Source organism: Antechinus flavipes, chromosome 3, assembly GCF_016432865.1.
Source record: "Antechinus flavipes isolate AdamAnt ecotype Samford, QLD, Australia chromosome 3, AdamAnt_v2, whole genome shotgun sequence".
NCBI classification, from domain to species: domain Eukaryota; kingdom Metazoa; phylum Chordata; class Mammalia; order Dasyuromorphia; family Dasyuridae; genus Antechinus; species Antechinus flavipes.
In genome coordinates, this window is record NC_067400.1 from 548,934,432 (window position 1) to 548,952,616 (window position 18,185).

Sequence of the window (18,185 nt, forward strand, 5' to 3'; positions counted from 1 at the left end):
GGGGGATATCAAGCAATAATCTGAGTTTTTTTTTTTTCCCCTTCTCATGGGAAACTCTAGTTACTAAAGAAGCCGATGTAATAATTTAGTTTTCATTCCCACCAGACAACTCTTAGTGTCTCAGCCATATTTCTATCATTTCCAAACATAAATTCACTATCATCAGTTAGCCATCATTAAATATTTTGAAATTTTTAATGACTCACTGTTTTGTACAGTCTGAATAAAGGCTAAAACTTTAAGGTAATTGTCACCTTGCCATCTATTTAAAGAATGTGTAAAATAACATGATCCCTGGCATTTAGGATTTTGTTTAAAGGATGAAAACATAACACACACATTGAAATGATTTTGATGAATTATTTCCACTTTCTTTATAACAACTTATATGCAGTTTTGGAGGGAATAAAGTCATAAAGTATGAAAGTATAGAACTTTATTTCTTCCTAGAAAAATCTGTTGTCAGGAGTTATTAATTTAGTTATTCATCTCTGGCTGTTACATGAATTTAAATTGTTTTGGAGTCTATTACTGAAAGTCATGTGTAAAGACACTTCCAAATAAGTGGTGAAAACTTTAGAAAATACCTAAGATTGATTTCAGTTTCAGACTTTATTTCATACCATGACCTAATTTCTCAATTGCACAGCCTTGCTAGAGAAAATTAGCCCAGTGGAGAAACATAAATAAATTATACTTTTTTTTTTATTACCATGGAAATGAGCTGGATTCATTTTGACTCTCAGAGATAATAAGAACATAATATCTTGAATCCAAATCAACTTTAATATGTTGATAGTATATAGACAGATGCACTCATTTAATTGATAGATATATTGGGTCCGTGGTACATATTTAGCAGTCTTCATGCCTTAAATGCTTTGGATCTTGTTAGGCATAGTTATCTGGTGAGATTTCTTTGAATAATTACTTTAGAGTATAAATTGTTATAGGGCAAGTAAATAGCAAAAGTATATATGTGTATGTTATCTGTATATGTATATATATATATGTACATACATGCATATATGTATCTATATAGACATATATACCTGTACACATATACATATATACATATACAATACAAATATATACATGCATATATAGATATACACATATATTCATACATACACATGTATACAGGCATATAGATATATGTTTATATACATATATAGATATATTACATACTAGAATGTCTCTAAAAATGACATAATTAATTAATATGTCATGCTCTTTCACATACTTTCTTAGTTCTCCTTTTAAAGTTTATTATAATTCTTGCTTCCCTTTCCACAAATATTTATTCTACCCCTACCCCTGCCCCTCAGTTTTTAAGTTTCCTTTTTTCTTGAGGAATAACAGCAATAGTTTTATAAGAGAGAAAATTATTAGACCCTTTGGATGTAGGGCAATAGCAATATGCTGAAAAGGAGATTTGGGGGCAGCTAGATGGTGCAATAGATAGAGCACCAGCCCTAAAGTCAGGAGAACCTGAGTTCAAATCTGATTTCAGACACTTAATGCTTCCTAACTGTGTGACTCTGGGTAAATCACTTAACCCCAATTGCCTCAGCAAAAAAAAAAAAAAAAAAAAAAAAAATTGATCTATGAGCCTGAACTAGTTATCTGTAGCACCACTGCTTACAGCACTATTTTGAGAAACACCACCTTAAACTAGAACCATTAAGTCAAAATTGAAAAAAAAGTTATGTAAAAACATGGTATCTGAATTTTTTAAAGTCCTCTTCCATTTTTTCCAAATCATATAATTCATTCAAAGGCTTTTATCACTTCTCTTAGCAGAATATGACTGTCTTGGTTCCAGAAAGATTAGGACAATTTTTTTTTATTGCTTATACCAAATACCAAGTATTCATTATAGAAAAATAATAACAATTTGCCACAGTCAAAACTATATGCAGCTATTAAATACATCATGAACATCTGTACTTACCACCATCTTCAACTGTAAACTGGAAACTATCACTTGTGGCATTAGCCCCTTCTCTTAAGACATAGCATATTTTCATGTCATCAATATCAGCTGAAAAAAAAAATAACAAAAGCATAAAATGACTTTTTAAAATTAGGGGAAAATGCAAAGTATCTAACAGGTATTAACCTGCACCCTCCCCCATCCCATCCCTTTTTGCTCAGTCAGATGTAAAATGCTTATCTACACACTAACATGCCCTTGCCTGAATCCATTGTTAGATACAGAACTCTGAAAGGGGAATACCTAGTATCATATTGGAACTTGGTTTTTCCAACAGCTGACTTACACTATGCTGAGATAAGTTGAGTTCAGCTAAAGAAACTAAAGAGTACCCAGAGGTACAGGGAATGTCAGGCCTAGCTAAAAAAATGTGAGGCAATAGAAGAGCTCAATTCTGGTATCCTTTTCCCTCCATCTTTTCTCTCTTGGCACCCTAAGTACCTAGGTACTTGTTCTCTGTCTCATTCCTCAATTTCCCTTTGTTTAATTTTATTAAACTAAAATCATTTACAGAATATCTCTGTGATAAACTTTGATGAAGACGGAAAAATAACCAAGACAGAATCCCTATGTTCAAATATTTTACTTGTTTCATGATTTTAACCAGTTTATTTCCCCCTATGATGGTGTACTGGCAATGAAATTGATCAAACAACATTCTTTTCCACTATTGTAATCACCATCATAAAGTGATACTTATTTTAGGCAAGTCAAATAGCGACTGGTTCTAAAACTGCATGAAAAGTAAATCGTCACTAAAAGTAGATTCAACTACAGTCCAATATTTATTTGTTCAACAAATATGTCAGGGTTTTCTCCTTTTTAACAGAACTTTAAGGGCTCAACTAAGGGGAAATATGTACACAAATAAATTTTATTAATGCCTCCAAGAATACAAGTTCCAATATTGTATAGAATTGTATATGGATTATTTTACAGTAATTTGTGTAGGTACAATCTTCCATGAATGGATCTCATGATGAATTAATTTTCTCAGGGTCAAACTATGTTAGTAAAATATACGTTGTATATGCTACAGAGGTTTAAAAAAATGGTCATTTTAAAAGATTCTTTGGGCTAACTATTATTAATTACATGTGGGCATTTTGGTGATGTTATTACCTATGAAATACCTAACGTTTTTAGATAAGATATTCCATTTACTGGTTGCATCAATATGAAATCAGACTTTGTTGCTTCATGTAAATTCAGGCTATAGATTTCTTTATAAATTCATTCTTTTCAACACATGGTAGTATGTCTGCTTTTAATTTAAACTTAGGCTAGTATAACAATAACAACTGAGTTTATGAAATAAACATATAACAAGATGCAAACATCCTGTTATATACTGAATTTGTACAGGAAAAAAGTTCAAATAGTTTGCTTTAAAAGCACCAAGCCAGAATTGCCCCCCCCCCCTTTTCTATGATATTCCTGGTTGACGTAACTTCTAAAGTAACTTAGGATTGGGTGGGAGGAGAATCTGATTTAGTACTCATTATTTTTCACATGCCATTGTGAAAAAGAAATGTTCTTTTGTTGCTAATTGAAGATCCAATTCAAGAGGCTTGGAAATGAGGTTTGTCTAATGTCATGAAAAATCATATCTATAGAATGTCAGGGGTGGAGCAAGAATTATTAGTTGATCCCCCAAATCCCTTCCAACTGAGTAAATTCATAGAAAATTCAAGGCTAGAAGAAAAGAAAAAAAAAATGCCTTGTCAAGTAGTAGTCTTTTGTTCCCTGGATCCCACTTGACACTTGGCCTTAGCACAAATAACAGGAAAGTAGTATGGTAGAACCTCAATTCAACCACTAAGGAGCTTTTCACTCACTGGACACTCAATCTTGACAAGTCTTAACTTATCTTTTGGAAGAAAATTGCACTCTGCTCTACCCACATAACTAAATAACTCAAAATTAAGGTTACTTCTGACCAGGAATTAAAATACTTTGATTAGTTTTTTCCCCTGCTCCTTTTATAATTTTCAAGGAAAATTGGTAGATTCAAGATTATAATCTTTTGCAAGCAGAATTTGAAAAACCTCCTCATTAAAACAAAGCTCTACATCATTGTTTCATAAGAAAGGAATAAAACTTTCTCAAGAAACAAAACGCTAGTTGAAAATGGATTTTTAATGATTCTTTAAAGAATAAAAAGAGCAAAGGGAAAAGAATGTATTTGTATAAAATATTTCTAGAAAGCTTTTTTTGGTGGTTAAGAATTAGAAATTGAGGAGATGTCCATCATTTGGGGAATGGTTGAACATATTGTGCTATATGATTGTAATGGAAGAGTAGTGTTTTGCTATAATAAATGACAAGCAAAAAATGATTTTAGTTTAGTAGAATTAAACAAAGGGAAATTGAGGAATGAGACAGAGACAGATTTTTTCAGAAAAAAAAAAAAACAGCCTAGAAAGACTTAGATTAAATGCTACAAAGTAAAGTAAGCAGAACCAGGAGAACATTATATAAACAATATTGTACAATGAAGAACTGTGAATGACTTAGCTATTCTCAGCAATATGATGATCTAAGACAATTCCAAAGAATTCATGAGGAAAAAATGCTATCCATTACCAAAGAACTAAAGGAGTCTGAATACAGACCAAAGCTTACTGATTTTCATGTTTTATCTTTCTTTTTTTGTTTAAATTTTCTTCCACAAAATAACTAATCAAGAAATATGCTTTACATGTTTGTACATGCATAACCTAGATTAGATTGCTTGTTGCCTCAGAAAGAGGGTATGGAAGGGAGGGAGAGATAGAATTTGAAACTCAAAGCTTAACAAAAAAGAATGCTAAAATTGTTTTTACATGTAGTTGAGGGAAAGTAAAATATTATTTAAAAATAAAAAGAATACACTATATGACACCCAATTATCACAGAGTTTTCATTCCAAGTCAAGGCAAATGATATTTATTAGCTAAAATATGACAAAAGCATATTTTTCTTCCTACTTCATCTTTTAAGAAGTAGAAAAGTATAATACCCAAGTTTTTAATCTGAAAGAAGGAAGACTATTGACAAAAGCAATCTTATTCTACAATTATCCTCAAAAACATTTAATAACGTTTAAGCCAGAAATTCTTAAGTTGTATTCACATCTTAAATTATACACACACATATTCAAGATGTTTAAAGTATGAATATAACTTGTGTGTGTGTGTATGTAAATAAATAATAGACAAATTCCCTTTGTTAAATTATAGATGAATTAAGAAGATAAAAATATATTTTAATACATCTAAGAGATAAACAAAATTTCTTATGTTAATTAAACATTAGATTTACTTCTGCTAATCTATACAATTTTCTCATGTTTTAAATAATTAATAAAACATAATTTATCATTTGACTAATTGCAAATAAATTGTAAAATATAACCACATTTTTACTATTTGGGTTAATACATTAAGCTTCTCCAAAGTGAATTCTAAATCCCACTATATATAACTGCATTATGCAATGAATTCTAGTGATTATTTGTTCCATATTCATCTGGAATACAATGTTATATTTTAAATGTTTTTAGTCTGCCTGAACTATTGTTTTAGTAGTTTTCCTGAATATATTTTTAAGACTGAAATATAATAATATATATCATGGTAGACACAGATAAATGTGTATATTCATATATGTATATGTCTACATATATGTAATATTGTAACATTTTTCTAACTTGCTAAATTCCATCAAAATATAATTCAATAAATCTTTCTATGATCAAAAGTTAAAGCTCAGCTTAGCCCTCATCTTAGACATATATATCATTCTCTTTCTGGAAGAGCAACCATAGCAACTCCATAATGGAGTTTTTTCATACTTTCTTACTTATCTAATCTCCATAAATAACTCCTATGAACAAAGCTCCAGCCTCAACTTGTTGAAATGAGTGCTCTTTGATTATATACATAAAGTAATTTTTTAGTAAATATTTATATCCTTGCTAGTATTATATGAGTTTTCTAGCTTCACAAAAGCAGGTTCATCATTCACAATTACTTTAAATTTACAAATGGCTACAAGGCTATGGTATAAGCAGAAGGGATTGGGGGCAGGGAGGAGAGGGGAGCAGTGGAGTGCTGCCATACACCAATATTTGAAAGACAACTTATGTGTTTAGAGCTGTTGGATTTGGTCTGGGATCACTTTAATTAACCTTTTACTCCAAATTCACCAGGACCCCTTATTATCTGCAATACCTAATCCTTTTCACAATAGGGAAGAATGTTTAAAGCATCATTTTCTGCTCTTTTTGCTCAGTAAACATTCCTCTCACCTTCTTTGCTTTGTAAGAACCTGGAACAGATGAGAGACAGTATGGCATCATTTATATGGTACATGTCAGGGGCCCTGACAAAAAAAAAAGCTTCTTGCTGGTTTGGCACGACACTTGGCATTCTGTAACTTGCCTGTCTCTGCAGGCCCTGGGATATATTCAGGCATTCAGCCAAGATTCAAGAAGTTGGAGTGTGAGGCTATTTGCCAGGGTCTAAAACAGGCAAGCAGTTCACTTTAACACATTTTGAGACTCCCATGTTTATTAAAGCATTTACTATCTAAAAGCAGAGTATTGCTAGGAATCTAGAAACAGGAAAAGAACACTCCCAATGGGATGTCCCAGAGTTAAACTTCATCCCTGAGCATAAAAATCATTGTGAAGGATATATATCCAGTTTCCATTCTGTCACCCTGAGAGGGATTTTAATGAAAGCAACTAAAGCACTTTGAAAAAATAAAAGGGGGGCTAGGGAGCATAAGGTCGGGGTCAGGGTTTACACCCAAAGAGAGATTGCTGAAGTAGGTAACCAACTAAACCATAAGTAGCTATGCATAAATCACTTACCCTTCCTGTCTCAGACTATATGTAAACAGAGAAGGAGCCAAAGCAAGTGGTTTATTCATTCATTCATTCATCAAACATTTGTTCAATGTATATTATGTTCTAAGAATTTTAATTCAGATTAGAAAGGTACTTAAGTTTTTTAATTATCTAAGGAATGGAGGCAATTAGTTCCTTAAGGGTTTGCAAGTTAGAGACTAGTGAAGGGTGGAGGAGAGAGGAGGCTTGAGTTAGTTAAATAATTTATTTTCCACATTTTAAGATTTCCTAACAGAAAGTTGGAAATGTGATATTACTGAATTTATTATTGATTGTGTATATTCAATAGCATCTTAATCAGAGGTTTTTTGTTTTTGTTTTTATCTGTATGGAACTTTAGATAGAAGTCACCCAATACAACTCACTCAACTTGTCTTGAAAAGATAAATTAATTCACCATTTATCCTGAGGATATAATGAGTTATTATAATAACACTTTCAAAGTGATTTTTCTAAGTAAATACATCGCAAGGTACACTATGTATGAATAGCCACAAAGTTATAAGAAATCATAGTCCTCTTAACATAAAGTAAAGGACAGCTAGGTGATGTAGTAGATTGATTGTCAGCCTTGAAGTGAGGAAGACTCATCTTCCTAAGGTCAAATATCATTTCAGGCATTTACCACCTATGTGACCCTGAGTCAGTCACTTAACCTTGTTTTCTTCAGATTCCTTACCTGTAAAATTAACTGCAGAAGGAAATGGCAAACCACTCCAGTATCTTTGCTGAGAAAATCCCAAATGGGTTCTTGAAGAATCAGAAATAAATGAACAGCCACAAAAAGTCACTATGTAATATTTCTGGGGATGGATGAATTTTTGGTATCTATGTTTTGTCATTGTTGGGTTTTGTTGTTGTTGCTGCTGTTGTTTTTCAGTCATTTTCAGTCATGTCCAACTCTTCATAACCACATTTGGGATTTTCTTGGCAAAGTATGGAATGGTTTGTCATTTTCTTCTCCAGTTCATTTTACAGATAAGGAAACAGAGGCAAATAGGATTAAGTGACTTGCCCAGAGCTACACAGCTAGTAAATATCTGAGGCCAAATTTGAATCCATAAGAATGAGTCTTCCTAACTTTCTATCCACTGTATTCTATCCACTGTACCATATAGCTGCCCATTGGTGTATATAACTGGACAGCTATTCTCCCTCTGTTCTTGAATTTTCCATTTGGAAATATATTTATGTAGAATAAATAAAATTATACAAAAATCAATGACAACTCTTTCTCTGGGAGTTCAACATTTCGGTAAGTTCCTAGAATTATTGGGAGAAGTCAGTGTGCTACTGTGGGAAAAAATCCAAAACGAAAACCAAAACAAAACACTTAATTTAGAAGTCACAGGAATCCGGGATTTCTAATCTCAGCTGTGTACTTGTTAAACCTTGGGCTATTCATATACCTTCTTGGTTACCTTGTGTATAAAATAATGGATTGGACTAAATAACTTCTGAGTTCCCTTACAACTTTCAGTCTATGATCCAATGAATTCTAAAAACAACTTAAAAATATTAACTGAAATCAAATAAAAAATAATTTTTATCTATGTTTGAAGTTACATTATTATTAATAATTTTTATTACTAATATTATTAGTGTTATGGTTCACATAACAGCATTCTTCCAAAAGAGCACTGTATAATAGATTGAGGACAAACCTTAAAATGTGGAAGCCCCAGGTTTGAACCTTTCCTCTGAAATATGCTGTGTGTGTATGTGTTTATAATTATGGATAGATAGGTCATTTCATTTTCTGGTGCCATAGGCAATTCCCTAAGGCTGCAAATTATAGGTGCATTTTTAATCTGTATTATGGAAGGGGTATCTACCCTGGGAATTCTCTGTACTAATGAACTGACAAATATAGATTCATTTTTCCAAAAAGCTAAAAACTCTTTCTATGCTGTTGGGAAATTTTTTCCCTTAAAGGTATGAACCTTAAAAGGAACATGGCCCAGGTAATTTAAGAAAGATATAGGGCAGTGTTATTGCTATCTAAATCCACTGATTGTTCTAGACATAGATATGACACAGGCCTTCTTTCCTGCCCCTTCTCAGCTTCCTAGCTGACTTCCTTCTTCTAATCTTCTTCCCTATATATTCATCCAAGGCTTTTTGTTTTTCATTAAAATCCTCAGTCTTTCATACCTTTCTCAGTTATCTTCCTTATGTCATCACCTCCCAACCATTCATTCATCCCTCTTCTCCTGCCTAGCCCCTCTATCAGCTGTCAGTACAACTGGACACGTGACTACAGATGATTAAAAGTTTTCTTTGTTGTATCCCCAAAATAAGCCTAAGCATTCCAGAGAATCCAGAAGTGGGATAAAAGCTTGTGCTCTGAAGGCACTAAAGCAGTGAATTCCTAATTTCTTCCTGAAGGGGAAGATAATAATCAAAAGCATCATCTCATTTAGTCTCACTGCATCCTTCTAAGGCAGAGTTAGATAGGTATTAGTATCCCTATTTTAAAAAGTAGACAATGGCACAGAGTTTAAGTGACATCCACAGTGTTATACACAGGAAGTTAGTAACTGAGCCAAGAGCAGAATCTGGTCCTATTCCTATTCTAATACTCTATTTTTGCATTTATCAATGAAAGCTATCACTTCCGGAAATAGAACCTGCTGTATTCAGTAACTGTAAGTAGAGAAAAGAGAATGGTACCTTGTGTAAACTGAGTGATGCTGTGATTGCCTTTCCCCAGGTTGAAGAGAAAGCCGTGTTGTGGGGCTTCTGTCACAATGAACTTGAGGGAAATGTGCAAACTGTCCTTGTCTTCCACTTTCAGTATTTTGTTTGTAATCATGAAACCTAAATGTCCAGTTGTCAAGATGCGAAGGGTGGAGGCACCTTTGTTCACCACTATTTGAGGTGAGCTGTTGTCTACAGCAATGACCTGGATTTTCATCATTTGAGGTCTTCTTGTTTCAAATACAGTGTCAGGAAAAACATAGAAATCAGCATGTGTGCCATCAGTCACAGTGAATGAAAAGCTATCTTCAGTTGATTCTGTCCCATCATGTTTATAGCTGATCAAATTTTCATTCAGGTCCTGTTTGGTGAAGACCATAACAGGTCTGGTATTATTGAACATAAGATGACCATGAACAGGCATTTGAATGACAGTGAATTTCAGGAGATGATCAGGAGTATCTCTGTCTTCTACAGTGAGTTCAAAAGGAGTGATTAGCTTATTTTCACTTTCACTCACCACCAGATTTTGAATAGTGACTACTGGCTTCTTGTTGTCTACATCACTAATAGAGATCCGGAAAGTACGAAAGACAGAGTTATGTCCATCAGTAACTTCAAACTCAAAGCTATCCATTTTCACCTCATCATCAGATGTGTGAATGTAGTAAATTTTGTTCCCTGCAAGCTGAAGCTGGGTGAAAGAGGTGATAGGCACTCCTGAGTGATCTGTACACTCCAAGTGACCCCTCACAGGGGCCCTGGTGATGCTAAAAACTAAATTTTCATCTGGACTGTTGATGTCACTGGTGCTCAGTAAGTCTGTTGTGAGTGTCACCCTGCCACCTTCTTTCAAGGATACTCCCTTGCTTATTACATCTGGGAAAACCATGTCAATGCTACCAATGGAAACATAAAAATATCGGTCAATGAGAGGATTTATTCCATCAGTCACATCAAATTTAATCAGGTCTCGGATACCTTCCTGCCCCAAATGCACATATTGAATTAAATTTCTGTCTACTTCATCCTGAGTAAAATTCATGCCCAGCGTGATGTTCTCAACTGCACCATCAGGCCTTTGTCTTTGTAACAGGCCATGCCCTGGTCCATAACGAATAATATAAACCAAACTTTTATCTTCAGAGTCTAAATCAGTTGCCATCAATACCTTGTTGTTGATAATTTTGGTTTCTCCCATTTCAATTTCTAGTCCATTATTGATAGTCATTCTGGGAGTCTCATCATCAACAGGAATAACCAATATGATTACCCTCTTCTCTACTGAATACTTGCTATCAGTTAGTTTTATATCAAAACTGTCCTCTTGGGTCTCAGAATCATCATGCTCATAAATAATGCTAGAACTCTCAATGATCTGATCCAAGGTAAAGCTTTCCACCAAAACTGTACCATTTATCAACTGATTCATGATGTGACCATGGGAGGGAAAACGGGTAATAACAAAAGTCAAATCATCTGCAGGAATATCTCCATCAGCAGCATTGAGAATGGGAGTATCAATAACCAGACTCATACCTTCCATCACCATAAATTCTCGCATAAACATTTCTGGCTGTTCATCATTGGTTGGAATGATCACAATGGGGAAAAAGTGTCTATGAGAAAAATTAATCCCATCAGAACAACGGAATGCAAATCTATCTTCCACTGGTTCCACACCCTTGTGTATACTCTGGACATAATATATATGTCCCTGTTTAAGGTCTTTCAGAGTGAATGCACTGATGGCTATGCCTGCTCTTGATTTCTCTGAGCCTGGAGCTGGGGAAATATTTTCAACATATCCTGAAGCAGGTTGAGTAACTATAGTACATAAAATATCATCATTAGGGGAATCAATATCTTCGGCATTTATATGGGAAGTGGTAATTACCCTTTTATCACCCTCTACCACCATAAATTGCTCACCCACAGTGACCTCTGGGGCTTGATTATCAATGGGTAGAATGGTCACCAACACAGTAACTCCCCGCACAATGTTGCTACCAATACGCCACTCCTGAGACATATCTGACAATGTCAGGTTGAAAGAATCCTCTTTGGGAAATGGACCTATTTCACCACTAGTGTGGGCATATACAACAGATCCCTCTAGGATCTCTCTTTGTGAAAACTGTTCAGCTGGGACTCCATTGACTAGGATTTCACCATATAGTGGGGGATTTTCTAGGAGAAAAGTTAGCATCAAATCATCAGTATCCTCATTGGTACCCTTGATTACATGAGCTGTGATTTCAGCAGCTTCATTTTCTAACACATCTAGATAGGAACCTAGGGTACCAGTAGGCAAGGACAAAATGGGTACCTCATTATCTATTGGACGTACATTTGCTCTGAGGGTAATGGGTACCACATGGAGGCCATCACTAACTTCTATTGAGCAACTATCACTTGGATATTCATCCCCATTGTGGACATAAGTGACCCTGCCCTGAACAATGTCCTCCAAGTGAAAGAATTCACCCACTACTAGCTTCCTTTGGTTTAATTGCATTTGACCATGCTTGGGAGCCTGAGTGAGAGTGAAGGAGATCTGGGTAGCAATAGTGTCCACATCAGTGGCATGTAACTCAGTTTCACTCAGGATGTGCTGGCCCCTCTCCTGGATGGTGAAACCTGTATTGAGGATCTCAGGGGGTTGATTATTCACTGGCTGCAGATAAAAAGTAAAGGTCCCTGGAACCATATTCCCAGACTGGTCCTCTACCCGGTACTGGAACTGGGCTACCCGAGCAGCCACCCCCAGTTCCTGGTCTGGTGGTCTATAAGCAATTTTGTGGTGATTGATCTGGGCTTGAGTGAAATGAGTCACTGTAACTGAAGGGTTATCAGTCAAAACCAATGTGCCCAATGGGGCTGGAGCATGATTTTCATCTGTGTCTGTGGGAGGCTGTATCACAGTGTAGCGCAGTTCTCGGTCATCTGTGTCCAGGTCAGTATAGCGCAGCCACTTCTTTCTTAGTGGGGTAAGCTGGTATTCTTGTACCACCATCCTCAGTGGACAGCCACTGCCCACCTCTGGAGGTAAGCGATCCACGGGATGAATACGCAGCACAAACTTTTGGAATCCTGATTGGTTGGGGGGATCATGGTCATCCTGGACTCTGAAGATGAACTGGTCTATGACAGGACCCAGTCCAGGGCTGTGGGGACCAATGTGCCGATAGAACAGTCTCCCCTCAACAATGTCTTGCTGCCTCCACTCTATCACTGACCTCTCATACAATATACCCTTCTGAGAGTCTACCACTTGCCTCCAGGGGCCTCCAGAATGCTCCTCTCCATCCCTAGGGGGTTGGGTCTGGCGGAGTAGCAATTGTCCTGTTGCTGAGTATGGGGGTTCCAGCACAAAAAGTATCATAGAGTCATCTGAGTCAATATCAGTGGCACTCAAAGCCAGTGGTGGAATTGGAACAGTATCACCTTCAGCCAGCACCAGTCCAGTATTAGCATTGAGAACAGGTGGCTGGTCATCCACAGGCACCAGGGTAATGGGAAAGAGGAATTGTACCTGATGCCGACCTCCTCCATCTACCATTCGAAGAACCAGGTTATCACTAAGGGAGCCATCATTATCATCATGCTGGTAGACTACCTGCCCAGCTTCCAGCTCAGCTACTGTGAAATACTTTCCTGGTGGCCTAGCACCAATACCTCCACCAGGGGAACCCAAGAGAGCCAAATGCCCATGCTGAAGGCCAGCCACCACCTCCAGCTGCACAGTATCCAAGTCATCCTCATCACTGATGACCAGATTGGAGGATCCACTCCCTGGGGGGCCACTGAGGGGGCGGGATTGGCCCTCATAAAGGATAAGACCAGTATTTCTAGTGACCACAGGAGCAAGAGTGTTCATGGGTTTCACAACCACCATGAAGGCAAAGGGATCTGAGGCTGCACCTTCTGGATCTACTACTTCAAGCTCTAGTTCAAAAAGACGCTCCTGGTCAGAGTCCTCTGCTGGAGGCTGGTAGGCAATTTTGAGGAGCCGCAGGTCTCTTTGGGTAAAGGAAGACAGAGGTAAGCTGCGGTCATCTGTGCTCACCAAGTAGCCTTGACCCTGCTGAAATGGGGAAGTGAGATTGAAGACTAGCAAATCAGGGTCTGATTCAGAATCCTCAGCTGCTAACATGTCCGGTGTCAGGGCAGTCAGCACAAATTGGTCCACTTCCATCATCATCATAGCAACGAAACTGGGCTTAGGTGGAGTGTTCTCTATGCCTCCCCGGATCCTCACCAGCACCTGAAAGTGCTCCCGTTTCAAAGATGGGCTTCCTATTGGGGCACCTTTGGGGTGCAACTCCACGACCATGGGCACCCAGTCTCGATTTGGGGAGCGACCCGGGGCTGTATGCAAGTATCGCACTCCCAGTTCCAGAAAAGCACTGCAGTCCATCATCAGAGGGTTCCTCAGTTCCCTTTCCCCTCCCCCGTCCCTGTCTGCTCTTAGAGCCTGTGGATAATGAAGCAGTTTCCCATAGCGAGGAAGAGCCCCCAGCCCAGAAAGGATGCCTACCCTGCATTCCTCTGTCTCTGGCTGGTAAGTGAATTCCAGGCTACGGCGATCTAACGGGTTGCTAGTACCCAAAAGCTCCTCTACGACCAGGGGCAAGTTCCTGGTCACTATCTCCAACTGGGTAAAGAGTACCTCCACTTCCAGCACCAGGGGCAGCACCACTGACCCACTAGGAGTATCATAGCGCAGCTGCAATCTGACTCGGTCTCTTGAAGGGCTGCGGGCGCCCAGATGAGAGTAGCTCACCTCTCCAGGTCCAAAGTCACAGGGAAACCGCTTGGGACTGAGGTGACCCGGCAGCTGAGCCAGTGCGTCGTTGTCCAGCACCACCACCTGGCAGCGATCCCCAGGCTGTACCTGCAGCACCAGATCATGCAGAGGGTCTAGCCAGACAGCGCGGCCAAAAGGCACCCGGAGTCCACGATTGGCCAACACTATGGCCTCTTCTGCTGGGGTACCAGATGGCCCAGAGAACCCAAGAGACACTAGCGCAGACCTGGAACTTTCAAGTTGAGCGAAGACACACCTCGCTAGTGACAGAATTAGGAGTAAGAGCCAGGGCAGCAGCTGCACCCAGGGTGCCCGGGAGGTGACAGAGCGTGCAGTCGCGGGCTGCACTGCAACGATCCCGAAAGTTCTTGAAGCTCTGCTCACGCCGTGGTGCATGATGCTGGTTTTTCCTTAATCTATGGAAGTGCGTCTGAGAACTTGCAAAGTCTGCTTCCCGAGCAAGGAGCAAGCAGCACCCCCTGGGAAGCGAAGGGGGCTGAGCAAATCTACCACGTTCTCCTATGATCCCTGAAGTAACTGGACCCAGCGGAGAGCGAAGTGCAATTCAGGTTGGCGGTATTGCTCAATGGACCGCTCCGCCAGGGCCGAGCCCGGCCAGCTTCACAGAATCTACAGCTTCTGACTTCTTCGCTCGGGGAACGCTACAAACTGAGTTTTCCCCTGCCCGCTCCTTTGCAGGTCCGGTGGGACCCGGGGCAAAGAGAGAAATCCCGCCCCTCGCCCCCCTTGCTCCTGCCTGTCAGAGTGACCAATGGATCCTCTGGAGAGGAGGGAATCTCGTCGAGGATTGGATATAAGATACTGCCAATCCAATCGAAAGCGGAGGCGGAGAAACGGTGGGTTGAGAGAAGAGGAAAGAAGCTGCAACAGGTTGTTCTTAGTGATCACGGAGAGACTGTCTCCAAACCAGATCTCCCTACAGGCTTCCCCTACAATGCAAATGCCCCAGCTGCTAGTGAAGGAGCGTGAATATGCTGCAACGGAATGAAGTTATTATAGAATCATTTTCCATTGAAATTTGGGGATTCTTCTTTTCCCTCTTCATAACGAATTTAAAGCCCTTTCCTTTAGAAAAGAGGTGAGAATGGAGGGGCGGGAAAACGATTTAAAGCCTGAATTTTGATATTCCAAGCGGATTCAGAAATCAAGGCATTTCGGAATGACTGCTTGCAGATTTTCAGGTGAATAATTTGAGTTGATAAGAAAAGAGACAAACTTGCGCTGCATTTCTTCTCCCTTTTAAGAAACACGATGGGTACTCTATTGAGCGTTGGGTGGCTTTATTAGTCCCTTTTTCCCCACCCCCTTTGCTATCAAAATTCACAAACTGAGAGAAAGGGGCACTTGGAATGCGTGAGAAAGGCAGTCTGAGAACACTCCTGAAAGAACCAAATTAAGGAAGGAGCAAGAAAGAAAGTAGCCCCAGGCGTTCAAAAAGCCGGGAAGGGCTTGAAGAGCTGTCATTAGAGATGTTCCTGTTCCCCTTGCAATAATTAGACCAAGTACAAACTAAAGCTACTTGTCAGCATCACATTTCTTTGCATGTAGAGAGAATTGATAAATATCTGGAGGGTAAATTAAAATAAATTGGATCGAGTTTCACAGTAGTCAGAACTGAAAAAGTCAAGCTTAAGCTCTTCCTGCCCTCTTGTGTTTATACCTTTTCATTATTTATTTTTTAAAAAGCCATTAATAAAATTTCATATATGTTCCTTCCAATACTTTGGCAGCTTTACTTATCATTAGCAAAATGTTTGCTTTTCAGGTAAGGATTTAACTGTTATTATATATTGTAATTTAACTTACAAGAAAATAGACATTGATCAGCTATTCCCTCCCTGTATTTAGCCCAAAGTCATGCTTTTGGGATTGGGGGACAAAATATACTTGAGGGTTGGGGTTGGTAGAGATAGTTACATGTATGGGAAATATTTGATTTCAGTTAGTCTATATTAAAATGTAAAAATAGGTGACTGAATTTTTATTTTGTGATTTTAGTCTGAATTCAGAATGATTATCTAGTGATAACCTTAAGAGACCAAGTAGTCTCTCAAATAACCAGTCAAGGAATTAAGATCCAGAGAGGTGAAACAATTTCCCCCAAATTACACAGCTACTTAATGGCAGAATGAAAACTTTACTACTCTTCCAATATTCTTTCATCTGATTCTTGAATATTTTATGATTTTATCTGTCATAGAGCTCCCCGTACACAAAAGATGTCTTGTAAATAATGAAAAATATTGTAGAGGCTAAGGCAAATCAGGCTTAGTAATACTCTGTGGGTTGGGCAGTGAATTGATTCAACTACTTGAGAAACATTTTGGAATTATGCCCCCCAAAGTGTTAAAATATGCATACCCTTTGAGCCAGAGATCTCACTGTTAGGCATATTCTTCCAAGAAATAAAAGGCAGAAAATTATCTATCTATCTATCTATCTATCTACATACATACATATATATGTATATGTATATTTATATATAATTTATATATTAGAGATAGCAAAGAACTAGAAACAAAGTGAATGCTCATCAATGGGGAAATGACTAAACAAGTTGTAATAAATTAATAAAATAGAATGTTATTATGCCATAAGCAAAAATGAGTATGAAGAATTTGGAAAAATATGGAAACCCTTATTTTAACTGGTGGAATGAGAAAGAAGAAAAATCAAGAACACAATGCCCAGTGGTTACATCAATATATATGAAAAAGGCAACCAAAAAAAGAAAGAAAAGAAAAGGAAGAAAGCATGAGGGAAAGCAAATTCTGTGTAGTTATATTGATCAAGTTTGATCCTAGAAAAGAAATGAAAAAAGTCTGACTCATTTTACTCTTTGCAGAAGAGGAGGAAAATGGATGTAAAATATTTTGTAGAGTATTGTTAGATTGGTTTATTTAGTTTTGCCAAGCTGGCTTTTCTCCTTGTTTTATTTATTTTTTATTCTTGGTTAGAAGGAATAGAAGAGAGTCCATTTTGGTAAGTGGTAAAGGGTATATTAAGAATAAAGGTGTTGTAAAAACAAGATAGTCCTCAAAAGTGTTTTGTTGTAATACTCAAAACAGTTCATTTAGACAATTTAAAGTATCTTTAAAATGTCTTCACATTTTGTAAGACAAGAATTGAAAACTGGGAAAACATTTTTACAATCAAAGATTCTGATAAAGGCCTCATTTCCAAAATATATAGAGAATTGACTGTAATCTATAAGAAATCAAACCATTCTCCAATTGATAAATGGTCAAAGGATATGAACAGACAATTCTCAGATGAAGAAATTGAAACTATTTATAGACATATGAAAATATGCTCCAAATCATTATTAATCAGAGAAATGCAAATTAAGACAACTCTGAGATACCACTACACATCTGTCAGATTGGCTAGAATGACAGGGAAAGATAATGGGGAATGTTGGAGGGGATGTGGGAAAACAGGGACACTGATACATTGTTGGTGGAATTGTGAACACATCCAGCCATTCTGGAGAGCAATTTGGAACTATGCTCAAAAAGTTATCAAACTGTGCATACCCTTTGATCCAGTAGTGTTTCTACTGGGCTTATACCCCAAAGAGATACTAAAGAAAAAGGGACCTGTATGTGCAAGAATGTTTGTGTCAGCCCTGTTTGTAGTGGCTAGAAGCTGAAAAATGAAAGGATGTCCATCAATTGGAGAATGGTTGAGTAAATTGTGGTATATGAATGTTAGGGAATATTATTGTTCTGTAAGGAATGACCAGCAGGATGAATACAGAGAGG

At 37.7% G+C, this 18,185-nt stretch overlaps 1 protein-coding gene across 1 annotated transcript in view; it reads right to left on the minus strand.

Moving 5' to 3' along the window:
• The window catches only part of FREM2 (FRAS1 related extracellular matrix 2), a 220,003-nt gene extending 205,207 nt beyond the window's left edge, over window positions 1-14,796 (minus strand). The window contains exons 1-2 of the mRNA XM_051990726.1: window positions 9,564-14,796; window positions 1,955-2,044 (exon numbers count right to left, since the gene is read on the minus strand). Coding sequence (XP_051846686.1) covers window positions 1,955-2,044; window positions 9,564-14,796 — 5,323 coding nt within the window. The remainder of the gene's footprint in view (window positions 1-1,954; window positions 2,045-9,563) is intronic.
• Between the last annotated feature and the right edge of the window lie 3,389 nt (window positions 14,797-18,185).